The sequence below is a fragment of the Oryzias melastigma genome, linkage group LG5, assembly GCF_002922805.2.
Source record: "Oryzias melastigma strain HK-1 linkage group LG5, ASM292280v2, whole genome shotgun sequence".
Lineage (NCBI taxonomy): Eukaryota > Metazoa > Chordata > Actinopteri > Beloniformes > Adrianichthyidae > Oryzias > Oryzias melastigma.
This window is the reverse complement of record NC_050516.1, coordinates 1,841,788-1,866,305: the sequence shown is the minus strand read 5'-3', so window position 1 is coordinate 1,866,305 and position 24,518 is coordinate 1,841,788. Positions and strand designations below refer to the sequence as shown.

At 41.7% G+C, this 24,518-nt stretch overlaps 2 protein-coding genes and 2 non-coding genes across 8 annotated transcripts in view; 3 read left to right on the top strand and 1 right to left on the bottom strand.

Annotated features, from left to right (window-relative positions):
- The first annotated feature begins 12 nt into the window (after positions 1-12).
- On the top strand, positions 13-9,691 carry ahcy (adenosylhomocysteinase). The gene is made up of 11 exons (XM_024270182.1): positions 13-171; positions 1,847-2,037; positions 2,972-3,047; positions 3,220-3,372; positions 5,120-5,232; positions 5,974-6,181; positions 6,306-6,393; positions 6,472-6,589; positions 8,258-8,380; positions 8,487-8,558; positions 8,660-9,691. Exons 1-11 carry the CDS (start codon positions 144-146, stop codon positions 8,789-8,791), a joined length of 1,302 nt encoding a protein of 433 aa, XP_024125950.1. The 5' UTR covers positions 13-143; the 3' UTR covers positions 8,792-9,691.
- Positions 4,913-5,047, top strand: LOC112145813. Its single transcript, XR_002919147.1, has one exon. It is a non-coding gene; the product is annotated as a small nucleolar RNA SNORA17 (small nucleolar RNA).
- Positions 6,626-6,760, top strand: LOC112145814. Its single transcript, XR_002919148.1, has one exon. It is a non-coding gene; the product is annotated as a small nucleolar RNA SNORA17 (small nucleolar RNA).
- Positions 9,692-13,114: 3,423 nt separating the features above from the next.
- iqsec1b (IQ motif and Sec7 domain ArfGEF 1b) overlaps positions 13,115-24,518 on the bottom strand; it is a 131,495-nt gene continuing 120,091 nt past the window's right edge. For 4 of the 5 annotated variants that reach the window (XM_024270554.2, XM_024270555.2, XM_024270556.2 and 1 more), the window contains 9 exons: positions 24,138-24,304; positions 22,046-22,185; positions 21,891-21,920; positions 21,694-21,819; positions 21,507-21,606; positions 21,054-21,215; positions 20,054-20,230; positions 18,715-18,764; positions 13,115-14,826 (listed from right to left, as the gene is read on the bottom strand). In XM_024270554.2, coding sequence (XP_024126322.1) covers positions 14,284-14,826; positions 18,715-18,764; positions 20,054-20,230; positions 21,054-21,215; positions 21,507-21,606; positions 21,694-21,819; positions 21,891-21,920; positions 22,046-22,185; positions 24,138-24,304 — 1,495 coding nt within the window. In that variant the 3' untranslated portion in view covers positions 13,115-14,283. The remainder of the gene's footprint in view (positions 14,827-18,714; positions 18,765-20,053; positions 20,231-21,053; positions 21,216-21,506; positions 21,607-21,693; positions 21,820-21,890; positions 21,921-22,045; positions 22,186-24,137; positions 24,305-24,518) is intronic. The other variant, XM_024270557.2, reaches the window with a different exon arrangement.

Here is a 24,518-nt window from a genome sequence, read left to right as displayed (position 1 = left end):
CCACCCTCCCGTGAACTCGCCTGAATGAAGCTTCCGCAATAAAAACCGAGTCGTCATGTTGCCGTCCCTCCCTCTCTGCCTTCGTCCGTCGGCCAGGCTGCAGCTTATTTCAACCACCCCGGAACAAAACAACAAAAACAGCTATGTCTGAGAAACTCCCCTACAAAGTTGGTCAGTGGCAACATTTAATTTATGTTTCTTTCTTTATTTATTTGTTATGTTTGGAGAGGTGTATATGCTTTAGCGTACAAGCTTACCTTTAGCAATGTGCATAACGGTAAAACGACGCAAGCTAGTTCACCTCAGCGGAAAAATGTTAGTGAAATGTACGTTTGCGCCTCCGGTTTTCCCCAAAACGAATTATTAGCACGCGGAGTCGACTTCATACCATAAAGCTGTCGCCGTCAAATCTTTGCATATCAAATATATAAACATTTTTGTTTTACCCTTTTTATGTATTTGCCGTGTTTTCGTGCACTATTTACAGACTTTGAATTAGTTATGAGAATGAATCGACATGGAAATTGCGCCATGTATGACCGTTTTTTGGAGCGAGATTTTTCTTAAACCCCTCTGGATAATGTAGTTTATTGTTGGAGCCAGAACCGTGACCAAAGTAGCGGTCCTTGTGTTTGTTGACTCTAATTCCCATGATGACTTGCGTTTCACCGCCAGTTTGTACGTGAGTGACAAGAGCAGGCAAGATGTGCTGTAACCGCATGTCAGGAAAGCAGCACGTGGTCTTTTTTTGTAACACTACGTCCGTAAAAGTTAAATAGAATATATGTATATTTTAAATTATTATTTAATTTACGATGCATTTATTTTGAAACGTCATAATTGTAAATAATATAAAATAAACCTGGTAAATTTAACCCGCTTCTATTATGTTGTTTTTTATTTTTTTTAAATAATTTTATTTGTCACACTCAATGAATGAAATTAACAGACTAATATTACTGGTAGCTTGATTTAGTAACCTATAATCACCAACTGTTCGGCTCATCTCAAATATAACCAAAAAATATAGTTGATCAATTTGTCATCACAAATAATAAACAAGCAAATACAGGAATGGACTGAAATCAAAATGCCTCTAAATAGTTTATGTCGCAGATTAGTCAGTTTTCATGTAATCTTTTAGTGCTTTTGTCACTACTTGTACGACTTAAATTCCGTACTATCCTCCCAAAATGTCCCCCTTTTTCTAGATCAAACCTTACTGGAACCTCTAATTTGATTGAAAAGAACTATGTTTCAAGTTAAAATGCATTTGTTTGATGGCTAATGCTGATAAATCTTATTGTGTTGCACAACGTTAATGGGTTATCATTTCCTTCAGGGCTGTTTGGGATTTCTGAGGTCATAAATGCAACTTGAAACTAACAGAACGGAGGTGAAGAAATGGTTTTCAAACATGGTGACCCTTACGCAAAATGACTGACCCACCACCTGTAGTAAATGAGTAATATCAAAAGTTTAGAATGTTAAAATCTAACAGATGCATAAGTTGTGTGTGTGAGTGAAGCTTTGGGACGGGGTGTGGACTTTACCCCAGACCGATCCGATCTGTTGGTGGTGCATTGAGCAACTCGTTCAGCTTCTCAGTTGATACATTTGGACAGAACTACAGCAGGTTTACTCCAAAGTCAATTACAAAGGATTAAGAGTCTTGACATTAGCAGAGATGAGTAGGGCAACAGAAACTAGGAACATGAGGGAATATTTACACAGAAAAAAAGTTGTTGAAAAGTCATATAAGATGTATAGTTAACAGTTGCACATTCCTGATGAAGCTTAAGTCTCCAGTGAAACGATGTTTCTGATGTCCCGATTGCCGTTCCAGCCGACATCAGCCTGGCTGAATGGGGACGAAAGGCCATCGACATCGCAGAGAACGAGATGCCCGGCCTCATGAAGATGAGGGAGCTGTACGGTCAGTCCAAACCTCTGAAGGGCGCCAGAATCGCCGGCTGCCTCCACATGACTCTGCAGACCGCCGTGCTCATCGAGACCCTCACTGCCCTCGGAGCTGAGGTGACCTTTACCTTCAGCCCGTTTGTAATCATGGTTTCATCACCAAAGGAAGAAGTGAAGAAGCTGCAGTTTTGATTGAGCATTAGATTTTTAAGAAAAACAGATTCCAAACCCGGCTTTCTTCCCTGGATTACTTCTGGATTATAGAGTAAAATCTCCCTCTGAGTTTGGCTGAGGTTTGCAGCTTCGTGAGACTTGAACCAGAACGTTACAATACAAAGATCCATCAAGAAGGCGTTGCTCCTTCTGCTGAGTCTATTCTGTGTCAAGTCCTGCTGCTGTCATGTCATAGGTTCACGCTGCATGTGCAGGTGTAAAGACCCCCCTCTTTCCCCTCTGTTTGGTCAAGGCCAGCATGTTCTGTTATCGTGCTGCTTTAATCTGTCCGGCCAGGACTGGTCTCCTCCTGCAGGAGCCAGCAGAACAGAGGAAAGCTGCTTTCTGAACCCGATAATCTCCCAAACTCCTGTATCGGTTTTATCTCTGCAGCTGTGCTCAGTTTTCATTGAGTTGTATAGTAATTTGTATGTGTAACATATAAATGGAGTAATGCATTTTAACAACAGTTGACTCCAGAACATCTAAATGTCTCCACAATCCATGGTTCAAATGTTTTTGATGCAAAATCTAACAGCTGCTATGGTTCAAGCACAGATGAAAATTTGCTCAGGATTTTTCTGTTTTAAATAAAGTTTTATACATTATTTTAAAACATTGATGTCAGAATCCATACCTCTAACCAACCTGACATTGAAGTTCCTTAATGGCTAAACATACCTGATCGAGGTAATCGGCAGCAGATAAGGCAGGATTTTTGGAAGGCTGGCCCTTGAAGCCTGGAGTTTGGCACCCCTGTTTTAAACATGTTTTTATTTTATTTTTTTATTAATAAAGTTGTCTCTTTCTCGGCTGACCTGAATATTTTTCTCCTCAGGTTCAGTGGTCGAGCTGCAACATTTTCTCCACTCAGGATCACGCCGCCTCTGCCATCGCCAAATCTGGCATTCCAGGTAACTCACAGCCTTGCTGCTACAATGTTATACACAGATGATGAGCACTTAATCTGAATTAGTCAATTTGGTTATAATGTTAATGAAATAAAAAAAAAGTAAAGATTCACCTCAAAGTTTGGTTAATCCCCACTGGGATTATGGGAGGTGGTAACTTGGTGCGTCTTCTCAGTTTACGCCTGGAAGGGTGAGACGGATGAGGAGTATGTGTGGTGCATCGAGCAGACGCTGTACTTCAAAGACGGTCAGCCTCTCAACATGATCCTGGATGACGGAGGAGACCTCACTAACCTGGTCCACAAGAAGTACCCCAAACTGCTGGCAGGTGGGTTTCAAACACAGTTCTGGTTGAGAGGATATGTTCTCAGAGATTATAGACCAACTCCAATGAAAACTGTTTTTTTTAACATGTTCTTGTGGCATTTTTCTCACAATAGGGGACATATATTAAGAAGATTAAAATAGTTTTTCTGAGTATTTCTTTATGCAAATCACAGTGAATCAGGAGTAGACAAAAATGTTTAAATCTTGATCACCTAGATCCATGAACTTCTTTGATTTCCTCACCTGAGCTGGTATCTGGCTTAAAATTGTTCGGCTGGATGGCTCCAATATTTCTGCCGTTTTTGTTGCACCGCTGATATTAGTTGTGAGGGGCTGTAAGTTAGAGAGAGAGAGTGTAAGCAAAAGTATAATAGGAAACACAGCAAACTCGGAAACAAATTTATGTTTAAATCCAGCTGTTCTGCAGAAACTATGTTCTAGAAAATGACAGGTTTTTTTATTAAGCCTAAAATTGGAATGATCATATTTAAAACACCACTGGCAATGCTTTTAGAGTAGATCAAAAGATGGTCAGAGTGGGTCTTTAACTTTAAGAAGGGGGCCTGTGCACTCAAAGCCTTTTGCATAGAAACTTGAATCTCCATGTTTGCTGCTTCTTGAGTGCTTTTAAAAAAGGAAAAAAAGAATCAAATTAAAGCTGTTCTGTTGGGTTTTCCTTTCATCTCTGAAAGTGAAAGCATGTAATCTGAATATCTACACTATTTGTGTTCCTGTTTTATAAGCAAATGATCAGCAGACAGACGTTAAAGCATACAAGTTTGGTTACAAAAAAGATGTATTAATTTAAATTGAGTTTTACCTATAAGATGTAAAATATACTCATGAAATCCACAGATACTTTTTTTTCAATGTATGTGATGTATTAAGACAAATAAGTCTTTTAGCACGTATACAACAGTCTATATACAAGGCATGTAAAAATAAGAAAACTAAATTAAGAAAATAAAAAGTTAGAGTTTAATCACATCAGTTTTTTCCATTAAGTCATAAATTTGCAAATGTTCATTAGTGACACTTGACCATTATTAGGTTTCTCTGAAACACTTGTAGTATTGAAAATCCAGAGGATTGTTTCAACTGAGATTTTATAAAGCAAAGTGCACAAAGCATTTTCTTAACTGTATGTACATAAAATTAGAATAAACGAATGAGAAACGAGTGTTTAGGGGGAGAGACCTTTAATCGAGGACTTCAGGGAGCCGGCATCATCCAGAGCTTTGGTCTGGATTAACATGAAGTGAAGCACGAGTTCTTTAAACGCTGCATTTCTCTGAGGGTAATCCGTCTATTATCTCTGCTCCTCATGTTACGTCACTCCAGTGAACTTTTGTGGAACCAAGTTTGTGTTCTTTACATAGGAAAATTTAAAGTTCCACTCTGATGAAAATTGTGTTTTTACCAGTGAAGGGTTGCTCCACGTCAAGGTTTTGGGATTTTGGCTAAAACCGTCTTAATCATGATTAAAAGACCAGTGGGAACGCCTTTAAAATGGCTCAGAAGATGATGGAAGTGGGTCTTTGAATGCCCCTCGAGGCGTTGCAGCCCAGCTGTGAGTGCTGCGGCTGTGTCATGAGGTGGCAGAGAGAAACGTGTGGTGGTCTACACCGAGACTCTACACCTGTTGAGGGCTCGGAGTGATTTTCACCACCGACAGCTCTTCTTCTAACGAAGAAATGTTCTGTTGTCTTCTGGAGTTTCTGATTTCACATTTTATAAATGACTCTCAGGTATCCGTGGAGTGTCAGAGGAGACCACCACCGGTGTCCACAACCTGTACAAGATGCTGAAGAAGGGTGAGCTGAAGATCCCAGCCATCAACGTCAACGACTCTGTCACCAAGGTAACCGCTGCAGGTTGATTGACCAAAGAGGGTGTGAGGTGTGTGACCCACAGATGCTTGTTGGATTTTTTTTAAGGAGCTCTGAAGCTTCACAGCTTCCCCTCCACTTTCATTCATTGCATTTTTTGGAATGTATTTTATCAAATTAGAAGTTAAGAATATTTTCTGAGTCAGTAGGAAAGGTTACTGTATAATAAAACTGCTTTGATTAATCAAAATTGAACTTCCTCAAAACTCATAGCAAATGACCAAAGAGATTTTTAGTCGCATTGTTTTGTTTATAAGCTTTGGTCCAAAACACAAATCTGAATACAGATCAAGCACAAGGTTCAGGACTTGGTCTGGACAAACAGACTTTTCCAGTCTGTATGCACATTAACATTTTATTAAAAGTAAAATCTTTCAATTTACCCTCCTTATTCTCATTTTTTTTTTTTTGCTAGATTCTGAGGTTTTATTTCAATGTTCATATTTTTCTGTCAGTGGCTGTGTGACATTTGAATCATGTACTGCAGATTTAATTGCTAGTTTTATTTAAAAATGATACACCTGACATTTGGTCCATCCCTGTTATTTATTTAAATCTTAGAAAGGGTATGTCAGATGTTCTAGCTACATGTTTTTGCATCATTTTTCTCTTAGGTTTACTCATAAAAACAGAGTGACTTGTAGAACATGTGTTTACCTTTCCATCTCAGGGTGACATTAAGAACTGTTTGTTCTTGCCCCGCCCCCTTACAGAGTAAATTTGACAACCTGTACGGCTGCAGAGAGAGCTTGATCGATGGCATCAAGAGAGCCACGGATGTGATGATTGCGGGTAAAGTGGCGGTGGTGGCGGGTTACGGAGACGTGGGGAAAGGGTGTGTACAGGCACTGAGGGCGTTTGGCGCCCGTGTCATCGTCACAGAGATCGATCCCATCAATGCTCTGCAGGCTGCAATGGAGGGTGAGTCACCTCAATGAGCTCGGTACAACAGAGTATTTAAAAATATACATTTGGTCATGAATTAAAAAAATATATATTTGTTTTAGTTGGGCCTAAAGTATCCATGTGTTCCTGTTTCCTGAAGGCTATGAGGTCACCACCATGGATGAGGCTAGCAAAGAAGGAAACCTCTTCGTCACCACCACTGGCTGTGAGGACATCATCATGGGACAGTGAGTTGAAGTGACGGATGCTGCGTTCACAGCTGCACGTTTGTTTCAATGGACTGAGATGTTCCATCTTTCCCTCAGTCACTTTGAGAACATGAAGGACGACGCCATCGTTTGTAACATCGGACACTTCGACTGCGAGATCGACATGAGCTGGCTCAACAAAAACGCCGCAGAGCGCATCAACGTTAAGCCACAGGTGGGATCACAAAGCTCCGGTCGCTGATAGCTTTTGAATGCCCCTCGAGGCGTTGCAGCCCAACTGTGAGTGTTGCGGCTGTGTCATGAGGTGGCAGAGAGTAACGTGTGGTGGTCTACACTGAAACCCTTTAACCACAGAGGGCTCGGAGTGATTTTCACCACCGACATCCATAACTCTAACATACTATTTCCACCCTGGAAGGTGATTTATAAAGTCCAGATTAAAGCATATTTAAAAACCATAGTATGTAGGGCTGGGTGCAGTTCATCAAATAACCACTAGGTGGATTGTGGGACAAGAAAATCAGTTTTCATTCAAAGTGACATAGACATTATATTGACAACAATGACTCAGTTTAAAAATGACTGCTTTAAAGAGGCCATACCATGATTTTCTTAAGCCTTTCAGAGTGAACTATATCCATGTATATGATCATATATTACCTTTGGAATACTAAAAAACAAATTATTTATGAAATAGTAGTTAATTTTTGTGAGTTATTTTCCTACAAGGAAGAAAAAAAAAAAAAACTCCGAGCTGATTCTTCCTGGAGGGACCGGTTGGCATCGTGCTTATGTCAGCACGTTTCCACCTGCTTGTGGAAGGATTTTAAAGGATTACTCTTAAATGCATGAGCGGACCAAAATGCCACTTTGGGGTTCTTTATAGTGAGAAATGATCAAAATAATGCACTTAAAACCTCAAAAAGTAGAATTTTCATGGTAGGGCCCCTTTAAAATTGACCTATAGAAACAAATGAGGCACAGAATATGTGAAGCAGGCTTCAGATCAAACCAGAAACCCATTTAAATTTGGGTGTCAATGAAAAATATTAGGAAGAAAGCTGACTTTAATGTTTATTGTATTCAATCTAAACAAATTTTACTTTTTAATCAGGTATTCACATTTATTTTACTAGTTTTCCACAAATTATTATTTTTTTATTTACCAAATAAAACCTGACTAATTTATAGAAATTTATATTTTGAAAAAGGCAGTAAAATTACAAAACCTTTGACAATACAAATGATTCGCTAGCAAAAAAAATAAAGAAAATCGATACATTTAAAATGTTATTTTTATGTTTAAAGATTTAAAATAATTTTAGCTCCACAAAAAAATCTCAAGACTTTAACTATTATCCTAAATAAAGGAACAACTACTTTAAAACTTTTATTTTACTCTTCTCTGACGGCTGTTGGACCTCTGCATTCTTGACCTCCACTTACTTTTGACCAAAAACAAGCAGATGACTGTTCCTGACTGCATTTTCACTGCAGAACTTGTTTTTGGGCTCCTGTAGGGGAGATTTTTTTAATTATAACACTGAAATATGAACATTCACACCAAACACAATTTGATCAGAGGCAGCCAGTTTCAATGGTAAATTCAGGGGATCTGAAGTCCTGCGGCGTGACTTGAGTGACAGGCTTGGTGGTCTGGTAGCAGCTCAATTTGAGGGACGAGTTCACCACACAGTAAAAGAGAGGCGGGCCACAAATTTTTTGAGCGAATCGCATTTGGTGTGAATGCACCTTTTATAATTGATAAAGCGTTTTACGGAGAAAAATATTTTAGTTTTATAAGGAAGAAAAGGGATTGGTTGCTGCTGCTACACCTTCACATCTACTCCTCTCCCTGACAGCTGTGGGTCTTCCTCCTCAGGTCGATCGCTATCGTCTAAAGAACGGCCGTCACGTCATTGTTCTGGCAGAGGGCAGGCTGGTAAACCTCGGCTGTGCCATGGGACACCCCTCATTCGTCATGAGCAACTCCTTCACCAACCAGGTATGATGAGCAAGGAGCGGCGTGACGGCTGCAGAAACCAGGAAGAGGAAGCTCCCACTTGGATCTGTCTTTTTGTTTCTTCATGCTGGCGTCTGTCTCCCCGCAGGTCCTGGCTCAGATCGAGTTGTGGACAAACACCGCAAAGTATCCTCTGGGAGTTTACTTCCTCCCCAAGAAGGTCAGAAATTCATTCTTTTTGAAACGGTTTATTTGATAACAAAGACGTTTCCTGCCCTGGTCTGTCTGAACTCAAACATCTCTCCACTCGGTCTGTTCCAGCTGGACGAGGAGGTTGCAGCCGCCCACCTGGACAAACTGGGAGTGAAGCTCACCAAACTAACAGAGAAGCAGGCCAAGTACCTGGGCCTGCCCAAAGAAGGACCCTTCAAACCGGACCATTATCGCTACTGAACCCCCCTGCTAGTCGGAAGAAGAGAAGGAGAGGCCCGAGAGGTGCTGGTGTTTTGGTTGGTGGGAGCTTTCTGGGTGTCAGTCATTGAAGAAGGGATATAAAACAAAGGCTGTAGGCAATTCATCCTCTGACAGTTCAAGCAATTAGTCTGAAGCCATTTCTGCTCTGCTCCATAAATGTTTTCATTTACTGAACTCTGGGGTTCTGCAGGGGTTTTTATTTTTACAGGTACCGCTTCATTTCAGCTTACATTTGTTTTAGTTTCTCAGTGACTCGCCAGTATCTCACCCCTCTCCTCCTCCGTCTGAACCCTCGTCTGCTGTGGCTGTTTGTGAAGACGGTTCTCTTGTCGTTTGTCATTCCCTCTCCTCTCATGGAATAACGGAAACCCTCGCGCCCGTCTGTCCGAACTTCCTCCAAGTTTGAGATGGTCGGTTATCTGTCGATAATTCAAACCTGTGGCCTTATTATTCCAGCTGTTCACGTCAGCGCTGCTTTCTTTCGGCACTTAAGACATCAAAAGCTGTACTGGAATGAGTGAGAGAAGCGGTCTGTCTCGGGTGTGCGTGAACAGACACTGCTGCCAAAGTAACCGCTGAAGCTTCAGGTCTTCTGCCCTGATTTCCAAGTCTTACGGTTTCTTCAATTTTTCTTCGTTGATTATTTAATTTGAGCTGGAGGTGTTTGCATCAACCTCACCTCTACTTTTATTTTCTCTTTTTTTGCATTTCTCAATAAGCCAATCAGATTCTTCTGAATTTGGGTTTAAATGGATCAAGATTGTGTTTTAACAGTTTTTTTTCAGTGTTTGAACTGAAGTGTTCAGCTGCTCACAAAGTGAACTATGTTGACACTGTCAAAGAAACAAAATAAAGCTGACTTGACTGTTTTATTCTCTAGATCTTCTGATTTATTTACAAAGACTAAATATCAAAAAGATTTGGGAGGTGTCACTTGACTCATTAGTTTTATAAATGTTGCTAATAAAGTTGGCAATATCATGCCTGGCTATGAAACAATTAAAAATATAAAAATACTGTATCAGGTTGTACAAGTCTACTATCCCAATCTGAAGTCCCACTGTAATTATCTTATTTTAAACTGTTTCCAGTGGTCTTCTAGTTATGATTATTATATTTTTAACCAAAATTAAAAACTTGTCGTTTTGTACAACATAAGTTTCTACAGAGCGACAGTAGTTCATTAGAAATTGATCTTTGAGGTGGACCAAGGACACCCATAACTAGAGCTCTCTAGGGCATGTAAAAAGTCTGGCCTGTGGGCCAACTATGACCTGCAGTAAAATTTCTGCCCCCCGTAGGTTCCTGTCATGAAATGGGTACTAAGCAGCCCCCATTACTTTCTAAAAACTGCGATTTCTTTTTTTTTTTTTTTTGAATCGTGATTGGTTAAATTCCATCACAAGGTGTTAACATGTAGCAAAACTGTGAACCCTTCCTGACACTTTCTATTTTTTTTTTAAATGTTGACTGTAAAAGAAATGAACAGATTTCTCTAATCAAAACATCAGTGGTTTGTACCTCTGAATAATAAACTTGTTAGTTTCCTGTCCACATAATTTACACCTAAAAATTAGCATTTAATAATGAATAATATTTAACATTTCCTGTGAACCTAGATTTATTATATATTGACAAAAGTTTATTTTTCCATAGAGATTTTCTGTCTGGTCTTATATGTCGTCCATCATCAGAAAAATTCCACAAACATGCTAAAGTCACCATTTTTATTTGAGTGGATCTTTTTAGTTAAAAATTTTAAAAAGTTACATAAATAACAGAAAAGTGAAGCGGTTGAGAGTTTACAGCATCAGGTTTTATTTTGCGTTAGCATGGTCACAGTACTAGTTTTACATCAACAGGGTTCTGTCTACTGAAAAAAAACCAAAACAAAATATATTAAAACAGGAACTATTCTGTCTTCCCTGTGAACTTAGGAGTGGGCTAAATGTGTGAAAAGGGAGGAGCAACAATGGAAAAAAGGAAAGTGGTTAACCAGGTTAAAGTTAGCCTGTAGATAACTCATTCCTGTCGGTCTAAAGAGGAGCCGGCTGATGACCTTCAGTGTCACTGCAGACAGAGAACAAGTGATTTTCACCACAAATGATAAAAAAAATAAATTAATGATAATAATTTACAAACTATTTACATGTTTATAACTCTTTAGCTTCCACCCACCCTGAAAATAACCTTTTTCCACATAAAGTTGCTTTGTGTTTTCAAAAGTAAATTCATTTAAAGTCCAGACTGCAGTTTGCACGGCAGCACTTTTCCTTTCCCTGTACAATGTAAGCACAGGTGCATGCTGGGATAGCGATGCACTAGAAGATGGGAAGTTTTAACTAAGCAACTGTCAGACTTCATTAAGCATTCGTCATGGAGTCGGGAGCTGAATCTCTGATCCATTATTCTGCATCGACCCCCGTCAGACCTGAGATCTGCTCATTTCACAGAGTACGATTCTAACCCTGGATCTCAAAAGGCTCTGCAAAGTCGAGTACATGCCTCCAGAATGAGGTCCTGGCACAACACACACAAGAAGAACTGCTGCTTGTTCAGGTCTCATTTGTCCACCTTCCTCCCTGCACAGAACAACACCTGAGCTGGTTTAGTCGTCGTGCTTCGGCCAGTATGAGGTTATAAATGTTGTCAGGATCTCTACTTTATAAAATTGTCCGACCACGGATAAGAGCTGCCTACAAAAACCATCACGGACACACAACACAGACATTAAAACTAACTCCTACAGCATCCTCCACCATTTAAGAATCTTTATTGATTTACATGCTTGTTCATAAATTCAGGGATGAAATCATAATATGGGCAACCAGGAGTATGTTTGGAGCAAAGGCGCTGGTTCTGATTTGGTGTGTTTTGCCAATAAGATGCTACAATTGAAGCTTAACTGGAGACCTGGAGTCTGACACTTGTGCTTTAGAGGAAGAGCAACGTCCTTTTTATCCTCAAACCAGCAGGAATCTCTGTTAGAGGGTTATTGCAAAGGAAGAAAGCATCAAAGGGGACAACAGTTTATTTTCAGAGGCTTTGTAATTAAACCCAAGACAAAACCTTGGTTGTTGCAGCATTAAAAAGGACCAGATTAAAATGGGGTCATGCATGAAAGCTACAGTGTGTCTGTAATATTGTTGGGCATAAACATCCGGACAAAAGGAATGACACCAAACAAATCTGGAATTTTCTGCTTCTTAGTAAAAACAATGCAATCCACTTTTGATTCATTTTCGAAGCATTCCCAGTGGTCTTTTAGCCAAAATGAAAAAAAAAAACTTGTTGCGGGCAGAACTGTTGCAGGAAGTAAGTCTGCCCTTGCTTCCCATCATCCCTTTCTTATACACTTTCCCTCCGCTAGCTTCCAGCTGCTTACAACCCCAACCTAACTGGTGCAACAAAAAAGGCGAGGAATATTGTAAAGTTCTAATCCAGATGCTAACATAGATGAGGAAAATAAAGTCACATGGGTTGTGTCCGAATTCCCCCCATATCACTATTTTCTAGAGCTGTCTGAATCTACTAATTCAAAATCGAGTGCACTCGAACCTTCCCAGAAGTCTTTGAGAAAAACTGGCGTGCATCAATGCTCACTAGATTAGGGAATATAGACCACATTGCATGGCGGTCGAACAGTTTTGAAAAAAAAAAAAAACATGTTTAAATGTAATATTTTAATAAACCATCAACATTTTCACCATCAGAACACAGTGGAGTCATAAATAAACATTGTGAAATATTTGTATTTATTGATTTTCACTTTGTGAAATCGATATCCGGTTTTCAGAAAAACAAAAGAAAAGTAGTGAGCATCGTGTCTGGATTGTCTTTAAAATCCAGGGCACTATGTAGTCCCACACTATATAGTTTTTTAGTAGTTAGGGGTTGGGGGGGAATTTGGACACAATCATGGATCTAGTCTTCTAGCAAGTGGATAGCTCAGTTGGTTAAGTGAAGGACTGGTATGGGTTCAGGTTCCAGTTTGATTACTGGGGTGTGCAATGAGTTTTATCCAGTGTAGGCAAAACCTTTTCAGCTACTGCTCAACTATGTAGCTACGGGACTGAGTCTGGGGTCTCTCTGTGCTGGTCCCTAGCCTGGGTAAATACAGGGTTGTGTCAGGAAAGACACCTGTGTGAAGCAGGGAATTTGTTGGAAGGATAAGCCAAAAGGGGAATAACATCATAGGTCTAGCATGTGGCCCGCCAATTGTAGCACCTACGTCACACCTCCAAGCTTTTTCCAATGACATTTTATCGTCTGCTCCCGAGCCACAACGATTTGAATAAAGAATTGATCAGAAATGCACCTTTAATCTTAATTTTCTTTATATATGTCCTCAATAATGAGAAAAATACCACAATAACATGTCAAAAATACCCATTTTCATTGGAGTGGGTCATTAAATGCACACATTTACATGTTCGAAATTATTGGACTTTATAGCTTCATTGAGAAGGAAATGCCATGCAACAATTTAGAGGTGGGGATGGTTTGCAAACTGAAGCAATCAACAAAAAAATAAAAACCAATATTACATATTGCACAATTCAAAACACACACACATTTTTTGCAGATGACTAAATAAATCACTTCTGAAAGGAAAGGTGCTGCAGCACATCACAGGTCCACGTGCAGAGGACGGCCTCCAGCCACCTCTTCAAACGAGGAAATGACTGATATAAAACGGATTCTAACATGAATGATAAAAGCAGAGTTTGCACTGTGGTGTCTCTGAAGTGTTCCTGTGTGACCTGCTCACATTCACTGGCTGAAACCCCTTCGGTTCCATGCTACCCAACAGCCAGAGACCAAATACCCAAAAATAAAGCAGCAGGACTGACGGGTGAAGAAGAAAAAGAAGTCTGTCTGCTCGCCACTTTTTGTGGCTTCTATTATCCAGAGACGGGAGCAGAAACTGCTCCACCTCAAAGGCAACCAGGAGAAAACTGGAATTCAGAGAAAAGCGTGAAAAGCTTCCTACACCTGCGCGAGTGGGAATACTGAGCTGGAATCGATGGTGTTTGTTCATCAATAATCATAGCTGTGATATCTATATCTTACAAAAATATGATGCACGTGAAGCAGTTTCTGTGGCTACTTTATTAATGCTCGGATAGTTGGCACATTTAAAACTGCTACCAGAATCACAGTGAACGAAAGCTACTGCTACAAGAAACAATCGGCTCCTGCCGGGCCGACCGGACCAGCACCCCCCCCAGGACCAAACCAGTCTGAGGTTTCTCCTGTAAAGCACACGCAGCATTCATTTGATTCCCACAGTGCTCGTGGTCTGTGCTCAACCCCCCGTTCCTGCTCCTGAAGCAGTCAGACACGACCTGAAAGAAAAGACGTGATCTGCAACACAGCAGATAGTTTGTGCCCCCCCCAGATGTGTAACCAAGAGTGCTGAGGTGGAGCAGCAGAACCCCCCATAGTTCAGGGGCAGAGGTCGGTGCCCCTCACACCACTGTACTGATGCCGCTGTGCTTGGACTTGCTGTTGCTGGAGCCTTGAGAGGGGGGCGGTGGGGGTGAGGGGCCGTGGAGGTGGGGGCCGTGACCTGGATGTGGGGGGTGTGTCGAGTGGCCTCCATGGCTGTGCTGCGAGTGAGGGTAAGGTAGCTGCTGGTTGTGGGGGGGCGGCGGGTGGTACTGGTGCGGCGGGTGCTTCAGGTGGGCCGGCGGGTGGTAGTGGTGGTGGTGGTGGTAAGGTGGGGGGTTCTGGCCCATGTGGCAGAACGGGGCGTTGTGCGGGATCATGGGGGCCGGCGAGTCCGTCTCCACTCGGGCCGCGTGGTGCAGATTCAGAGGGTGGGGGGAGTGGGCCATGAGGGCAGGATGTGGCAGCTGGGGGGTGGGGCTTGGTGACTTCACCCGCCTGGTGCCAAACAAGGAGCCCAGCAGGGAGGAGGAGCTGGGCAGGGAGTGGCCACTGTGTCGGGACGGACAGTCTCGGCTGGAGGGGGATCGGCGCCGGATGTGAGGACTGCTAATGATGGAGCCCTGAAAGAGAAGACGGAGAGATGATGGAGCAGCAACAGATCTGCGGGTGCTGGTAGACCCCCACAGGACCCAGGCGGTCCAGGCTCCTGGAACCTGTGATCTGGTCTACCCAGGCTAGAGCTCCCACCACGACTTTTGGGGAGACTGTAGGAGAACTGCTAAGTTCAAGTCAACGATAGCTCCACCTCCACAGAATGTGGGTTACATTCATTGACTTTAGAGAACTGAACTGGGTGACTCCCCCCCACCCCCCAGGGTTTCAAATATGAATTACCTGCTAGCTCCAAGAAGCCAAAATTCCATTGAGTTCTATTGATAAATGAACAATTCTTGATCTGTTACCTGTTAACGTGTTCTTGATAATTCTTTTTTTCCCTCTTAATTGAAAGTTACTCAAGTTACAAACTGACCAATCAGATGCCTCGATAAAAATATGTGGTGCCCCCACGTCGAATATTTGAGCATTCATCAAAACCGATGACTAAGGTTGTGTCCGAATTCCCCCAATCACTCTATAGTGCACTATATATTGAATATATAAACCGAATCTACTAATTCCAAAATCCAGTGCACTCAAAATTTCCCAGAAGTCTTTGCGAAAAACTAGCGTGCATCAATGCTCACTACACTGTTAGAAATAGGGGTACTGTAGAGGTACATTTCTGTTCCTTAAGGTACAATCTGGATTAATGTACCCTCAAAGGATCACAAGTGAACCTCAGGGTATTTATGTGTACCTTTTTGAAGGCCTTTAAGGTACATAAATGTTCCTTAGCCCTAAAAGGCATTGTACCCCTAAAGGTACAATTTGGTCCTTCTTTTTCTGAGAGTGTAGATTAGCAAATATAGACCACAATGCATTGCAGTCGAAAAATTTCGAACAAAAAAACGTGTTTAAATGTAATATGGTTACACATGTGGTACCGTTCATGTCAGAGGTACCAGAGGCATTCCAGAGGCATTATTTTTTATTTTTTAAACTGTTTACCTTTTTGTAAATTTCCTTGAATCTATTTTCTAGATTTGTTTTATTATTGCAGGGCAAATGACATTGCTGTTGCTTATTCCAGTATTGAGACTTTTACATCCACCAGAACCCTTTAGCTGTGAGGCGACAGTACCATGCTGCTCTTTCATGATCAATTTGTATTTATTTCAATAACTCATTGTTGTTTTGATGGTACCTAAGCCTAATGTCTCTCTGTGAAGCACCACCATGTCTCTGTGTATGAATGAAGCTTTAACAATAAAACTGACTTGAGACTGAAGGAAGACTGAACTTTGATACGAAAAGCTCAAGAAACTTGGTGGTATATCACACAGGTGGTATATCACACACGTCAACTTTTGTGGTGTATTGTTTGCAAATGTCTCTAGAAACACGAAATAAGATTTTTAAAAAAAGATCTTGAGAGCAAAGTAAACAAGCTGACATGATGAAGAGGACAGGAAGCAGCCAAGAGCATTGCAGCACATGCAGCAGCACAAACATGAAAGACACACAGAAGCCGTCAGACTTACAGCCTGATATAAAGAATAATTTAGCAGAAAAAGTGACCTTTTGTTGCCAGAAGAATCTTCCATTCTGCGCTTGAGTGTGTTTTTCTGCTGTGCGTGGTCTCACAGCAGCAGATCAATAACCTCGGGGTGACCCCGTGAGTGATGTAAGGTTCGTAGGCTTATCCATTTAGCTCCCACAGATGAGAGATGTTCTAATGATCTTATTTTCAAAATTATGGAATCTGCAACCTGGGGTGTGACTGCTACAACCAACAGGAGTCCTGCCTGGAACCACCCATGATGATGCAACAGTTGAGCTGCTGCAAAAACCCAAACAACTGATGGTTGAAGTCACACTTCAATCATCTTTTGATCCACTATGAAACCGTTTCCAGTGATCTTTGAAATTATGATTATGCTATTATCAGCCTATTTTTTTGAAGTGTTGTTTTTTCTAGGACATAGTTTCTGCAGAGTGGCAGTAGTTTATTAGACATTCCCCTCTGAACTGTTTGTGTGGAGCAATGCCGCCCCCCTTCCCCTCCTTGTTGCTGAGAGCTTTGAGCTTATGGACCACTGATTGTAGCTTCTATGTCATAGCTACAGTCTACAAGCATTTTTCTGTCTTCTCCTGATTCACGATTTGAATAAAGAAATACTTAGAAATTCAATTTTGAGCTTAATTTTCTTTATATATGTTCTTTATCATATACCAAAAGAGCATATTTTCTACATCCCAAGTAGTTTCTACTGGCGACGGTGACACGTAGCCAGATACGTGTCTCACGAAACAATACATATTGTGATATATCCCAAGACTGTACCAGAACAATTTTTCATTTTTTTTAGAGTATGACTTAAAAAAACTTGACCTAAATATTAATACGTCTTTCATTGTAATACAATTGTAAAAAGAGCCTCAGTGTGCTTTGCTGCCAACTAGTGGCCGGGGGTTTAGGTGGAAAACACAGAAGGACACCCATAAATGATTAATTAAATATCGTCTTGTCAGCATTTTAAATCGATACAAGTTTCGCCAAACGAAATATTGCGATATATCGCCAAATCCATTTTCCCCTTCACCCCTAGCCACAACAAAGCTTTTTTTCCAAACTGTATTTTTTCATCTCCACGTGATTCACAACCATTACAATAAAGAAATATGCAGAAACGCAATTTTAAGTTTCATTTTTTCATCATCAAAAAATGCTACAAGAACATGCTAAAAACACAATTTTCAACAGAGTGGGTCTTATTTAGTCATCCTATTATCAGAGGTCATAGTGTCACAGTGAATAGTTTTCACAGAAGGACAGATTGAAGTCAAACATGCAGAACACTGCTTTGATGACTCATTGTACATGTTTATGCCTTTCTATAAAATAATCACTCAAATGTTTTTTTTCACCACATTAAATGATTAATAAATTTATGTCTGCATTGAAATTTTGCACAAATACCAGGAAAGAGCCCACTTTTTTTTTTTTTTTTTTAGCAGAAATGTGGACATAAAGCCTGATAGGGGGTTTCTTTATGATACTTAATCAGCTATTCAGTGACTTTTTATAAAGAAATCTACTAGTTCAGTTTATTATAGCAATAATTCCAATTGTTTTGAAATTATTTTGCATTTGGCTTAACTAATCTTACTAATCTTATGGCATTTGTTTGATATAAATGGATATATACACAACAGTTCTTTCAGTTTTTGTCTAGACTAATACATAAATATAATATTAACTGTTAGCTTTTAGGCCAACCTCAGCAATGCACAAGAGTACTGCCTCAATACTCATTTGTACATCAAGATAAGCCTGCTGGCACAAAGTGTAGGATGAGCAGAATGGCGTGAAAACAGTTGTGGGGCGTTAAGAAAACACAGTCCTCCAACTTTTTGCCTGAAGATGTTTTTCTCATCTTTTCCACATTTTCCTGCTTTCCTCTGAGCAGCATTTTTTCTGAATAGTTTGGGTTAAGTAAAAAAAATGTTTCTTTGGAAAGAGGGTCACTCATCTGAACACATATGTTGAAAAAAATCCCTTTAGAAGTGAGGAAAAACCTTTACTTAGCACCTAATAGCTGCACCAGAGTGAAACGAAGCAGGAGTCAGAGGTGAACATGCAACGTTTACAGCCCACTGAACATGGTCAGGTTCACTCTGCACCCACAGAATAAGGACAACAATCACGTAAACTGAAACAGACAGGTTGCATTAAAGGTGTCAGTCAGTCACAGTGTTAGTTATGCCATGCTGTCCACAGCCAGAGTCATTCCAGATCATGCAGTGTTCGCTCACCACAAAAAACACCACCAAGAGAAAGGATGCAGCAACACACAGACGTGTGCTCGGAGTGACATCACAGCTCGGCATCAGCGCCTTCTACTTACTTCCAGATTGCTGTCTAGAGATCCTGCACTGCTGCGTCTTCCACGCTTGCCTGCCCAGAACATGGAACAGGACAGGTTAGACACTGCTGGTTAGAACAGGGACGAAGGCCCTCGGTCTACGGCGGGAGGATGCTAACCAGCTACGGTACTTGATTATCAGCAGGTGACAGTCGAGAGGAAGAAGGCTACGGGGGACAGGAGAGGAAAGAAACACGCCACCGCTTCTCAGCTACAACAGCCTCACATCTCTATCAATAACTTTAGGGCTTCTCTACGCGCCTACGCAACAACCTGAAGCTCTGCTGGCAGGAGACCTTCTGATGTCCTCTAAAGAAGGAGTTTTGTCCGTCAATGAAGGGGCAGACAGTTTCCACGAGTAAAATGTTGGTGGGTAGTTTTGCAACTGAGCTGCCTCCACGTCCTCTCCTTCCACGGGGTCTTCCTCATGTACAATCCATGTTTCAGCACATGTAGCAAAAAAATAAAATAAATACAATCAAATGTAAATTTCCTTTACATTTGGCTGTGCAGGACGCTGGAAATGGGTCACAAGAAACCAAAAGTCAAGGTTTTATTTGGTATTTTTTAAAAATATATCTTTAGTTTTTCCATTTTTGAAAAGTGATTAAAATATTAGTTAGAAAACGGACTGTTTTTGCCCTTCGGCAGCACAAACTCTGGCAGATTTGCCCTCCAGGTCAGCGCACACATTACGTGACAACGCTGACAGATTTAGCCATTTTTAATCCTCACAGCAGCTAAAACAAGTCTAAGTTTAGTTAGTACTAACTTCAAACAATCAAAAACCAGCTCACATAAAATGATTTGAATCTTTAATACAGTAAAATAAAGGAAACTTCAAAATAAAAGCATCTCTGTAGCTTGCGTAGTCCTCATAGGAAGTTTTATTATGAAAGCATTAGAAAAAAAACAAACATTTTGACACTGTCTCAACTGTTTACCAGCTCACACATTAGTGTGGAGCGCTCACACCGCTGTTTATCAACAGGAACTCTGTTGAGATGTTGGGTTATATCCCGGGGATCCACATGGCAAAATCAACCTCCCCTCCTCCCTGCTGCCCAATAATCATCAGTCATTAGTTTCTAGCAAATGAGACCATTAGGAAACGCACCCATCTCAGTCTCTGTGGCACCAGCCGTGACACTCCCCATATCAGTTGCCATGGTTACCCCTAAATCAAAGCTACACAGAGGCAGGAGCTTGTCCTCCTCCATGTTCTCAGAGTGAAAGGAATGAGCAGGATCATGCCAGCGTCACGCTCTTGTTCCTACTCCAGCATGCACTGCTCCGTCACCATGGCGATATCGGGCCTTACCTGCATCCGAGAGGTCGCGCAGTGAGCTGCTGAGGGCGCTCCTCTTCAGGCCTTCTCCAATGGCGTAGCTGTCATCGAGGCTGGCTCGGCTCAGGGTGCCGTTCCCAGTGTCCTTTTTTAAGCCTGAGCTCTGGGACATGCTCGGCCTCACCACGCCCTTCTGCTTTTCCAGTTCAGCTGCGTAGAAAACACATGCAGCTTTATTTAGAGCAGCAGTCCCCAAACCTTTTCTTGTAAGAGCCACATAACTGTTTTCCTCTCTGACGGGGGGCTGGGGTCCGTTTATAGGCTAAGAGATGAGGTGTAAAAATGGCAGGGTGTGTCTAAACGTAAACATTTAAAGTTTTTTAGAAACCCAGTTATTATCAACCCTTTCTAGGATCTTTACAGAAAAGTCACAAAATTATTAATGATCCTTTCAATGAAATAAACAACACTTGATTACTGCAGAAGGGTGGAATAAAGGTTCTATGTGAGTCTCGATCGATGACCAGAATGTGGGGAGAAAAAAAAACTATCATCAAACAATCAAATCCCGACTACAAGCAGCTGAAATGATCTTCCTCCAGAGGGTGGCTGGGTGCTCCCTTAGAGATAGGGTGAGAAGCTCGGTCACCCGGAGAGAGCTGATTCTCCTCCACATTGAGAGGAGCCAGTTGAGGTAGCTCAGGCATCTGGTCCAGATGCCTCCTGGAGAGATGTTCCGGGCTTGTCCCACTGGGCGGAGGCCCCGGTGAAGACCCAGGACACGATGGGGAGACTACGTCTCTCGGTTGGCCTGGGAACGCCTCGGGGTCCCCCCAGAGGAGCTGGAGGAAGTGGCCGGAGAGAGGGAAGTCCGGGTATCTTTGCTTAGACTATCCGGAATGAGCGGACGAAGATGGATGGATAAACAATCATGCCAAATGTGGATGCGGGCCAGATCCGGCCCACGGTCCATAGTTTGGGAACCCCTGGTCTAGAGTGTGTACTGTATAAAGAACAGAAAAGTTCTGCTCACATTCTATCCGGTACTTCTCCATCTCTTGGACTTCTGCGATCGACTCTCGCAGATCGTCTGTAAACCTTTTGCGATCCTGAGGGTTTGGTGCGTTGAAATTGATGAGGACTTTGATGTCCGCCCCTGGAATGGCTGAGGTCAGGCGAACTCCGTTGGGATAATCTGAGGAGGGAAAAAGCTCTACTTGTAAAATCCTGGAATAACCAAAGAGTAGTTATAGAAAAGCAGCATTTACAGCCTCTTCTGTGTGAAACACTTTGACCACATCAGGAATTTTTAGCTAATATGGTTTCTATTAATGTGAATCTGGATCAAGCTTTTATTTCCATTAGAGTAACTTCACCCCAGAGGGTTTTCTCCTCAGGAAGAGACTGGTTTTACAATCAAAATGTATTTCAGGTTTGAGTACTGCTACTTAAAACTGAAAAAAACTAAAAATCTAATGCCACTTACACTGATTTTCAAACAGCAGCACTTGCATGCCATAAAGCGAGAAAGACTGCCGAAAGCTGTAAGTCACAGAGTTCTTTTTCTTCTGAAAGATCTTTGTAACCTAAAACCAAGAAGCACAGCACCAGCAGTGGTTTAGACCCTTCTAAAGACACGGTTAAGTTGCCTTCATGAGTGACGCGTGTCATACCACCAGCAGGTCGTTAAAGAGGAAGATCTCCCTCTGATGTAGACCCAGCTTTTGGGGTTTGTTGGGATCAGGAACTTCAAACAGTCTGCAGTAACAGACCAGTCTCCGGTGGGGCAGCGACAGCACCTGCATATGACACAGCTCCCATTTAACTCATACATCAACTTCAATGTAAATAATAAAGTAGTAATACTTACACAGCCAAGCCCTTGGTGCAAAGAGCCAATCTTAACAGGGGAAGACACATGTAAAAACAATTAGCTGATTAGTGTGTGTGTGGAGTTTTTCATTTGATCAGTTATAAAGGATTAAAGAATAAAGTTATTCAAACTCTATGATGAGTCAAACTTACCGGCTTTTTTCCAACAATCAGTTTCTCCACTTTCTGAACTTGGGACACATGATCTTCATTAGTCCTAAGCTCCCTTTTGCGAATACGCTCGTATATCCCCACTAGTATTTCTCGAGGAATATCCTCCCCATCATCAACGCCTGAAATTAAAGAAAGAAACAGAAAAAGAGAGATTCATCATCAGAATGACAAGTCCAATGGTTATACCCAGCCAGCAAAACCAAGTGGGCCCTATGTGGATTAAAAGTGGGCAAAAATGTGCATCCCAAATGGGTTTGTCCACAGTTTTTGTGGTGGCCCCACCATTGTTTTGCCCACATTGCATTAAGTGTGTTAGCTCACTATGCTACCCAGCCGCCTGATGGACAGCAGAGCTCGCTACAGCAGAACTTACTAGCCCGCTACAGCGGAGCTTGATAGCATGCTACAGTGGAGCTCACTAGCACGCTAAGCTGTCCACTGGGCGGGTGGCTAGCATAGTGAGCTAACCTAGAGAGTCCCCACTTAAGTCAATGTGGGCAAACCCAGGTGGGGCCACCACAAAAACTGCAGACAAACCAAATCAGGGCCTGCATTTTCTGCCCACTTTAAAAGCATATGGGGCCCACTTGGCCTTGCTGGTTGGGTACTTACATCTACAGCTTTAAGACGACTTCCTCTTTAGATCAACCCAATTATCCATTATCTTCCATTATCTCTTAGACCTCCTTCTCTCTGGCTTCTTTTTCTAGCTTTTCCAGGAGGATATAAAGGTGTTTCAAGTTCAGCCAAGAGGTACTATCTTGTTGGAGATGCTTGGGAAGGTCATTTTCAACTTTACTCTGAGGTCTTCGCTAATGGTCATGCCTCACACATTATATCTCAAAGAGAGGTTTCAGTCAACCCGGTCAAGACAGCTTGTTTTTACATACCATCTGTAAATGTATCCATTGGTTCATAGTTGGTATTATAGCTGAGGGTGTGCATTTGTGAGTTTTCTGTGAGCGCAGTCCAAAAGCATGCTTCATTGATTACTCTATATTGTGCTTAAGTGTGACTCTGAGTGTGTACAGGTGTGTGATTGTCACCCAGCGTAGCCAAGATAGGATCTGGCAGCCTTGTGACCCCGAAAGGGATTAACTGGGTTAAGAAAAAGGAGGAGAGCATGAGAACGTAGATTGGCCAATAAATTGAGTGTTATGTCGAGACAACCCTCTTCACCACAACAGACCGGTCCAACGTCTCCATAATAGCAGGTACAACGGCCATCTGCTGGTTGACCTTAAATCCTATCTGGTGCTCCTATGGCAGGGATGGGCAACTCAAGCCTCGAGGGCCTCATTCCTGCATGTTTTCGAACATACCCTTCTCTGGCATGTTCTAATTGGCTGGACACGCCTGAACCAGGTGGTCAGTCATGAGTAGGGCTTGGATATCTAGAAAGCACTGTGACACTGCGGCCCTCGAAGCCTGGAGTGGCCTATCCCTGTCCTCATTACAAGTGAATCACACTCCTCAGACTCTGTTTGTATTGTACAACAGATTCTTAGCTAAACTCTGATTATACGTTAACAGCAGCATCTGCAATGTGTGTTCAAGCAACCACCACCAATGAAAACTGCATGTGAGTGTCTTCGTACAAGATGAACGCCCATTTGAATGAGCATAGAGAGTTAAAACAATCGAACTTTAATGTATTAGGGGCTCAAATTTGATTGGGACGTATGTGTAGCATCTTTTACAATAAGTGCCAACCATTTGAAAAGTGATCATTAAGTAGACATTAATAATTGTAGTTCGTGCCCAGCTGGAATTAGATGAATAGAATGAGACAAAGTAGGAGGCAACAGTCAGTATGTGCGAGTATTGTGACGCCACAGTCCAGTGTGAACACTTTAAAAGGATGTATGATGTCTGTTCAACAACATGATGAACGCGGGTTCTTAAACACGCATCATATACCCGGTGTGTACGTGGCATCAAACATTATTGAGTTTGACTCAAAAATGTTGTTTTCAAGAAGACAAAGCCACTGAACAGAGAAAATTTGACATTGAAACTCAGCAGCACAGCAGTGTTTTGTATGCAGGAAGTGCTGAGCGCAGCACAGTACCTCGCAGGTTTTTAACAAAGTCATCCAACTTCATCTTCCTCTCAGGCTTGACGTTGGGACTGTACATGTCAGTGTTAAGGAGGATGATTGCAAAGGCCAGGATGAAGATGGTGTCTGGGTTCCTGAACTGCTGCACCACTCCAGGGTTACAGATGCAGTATCTCTGGCTGTGGAGAGGATAGAAAACATGGAGGCTTTAATGTTGCTTGATTTTTTTTCAATCCCGAGTGTTCTGATTGAAATGTATGAGTTAAAGATACAAACAACACCCTGTAGTGTTTTTTTTCCCCAACACTAAAGAGCTTCTATTTCTTTCTTTTTGCATCTATTTCTACATTAAAATGAATAATTTCTCATAAAACACCACATTTTGGTAACTAT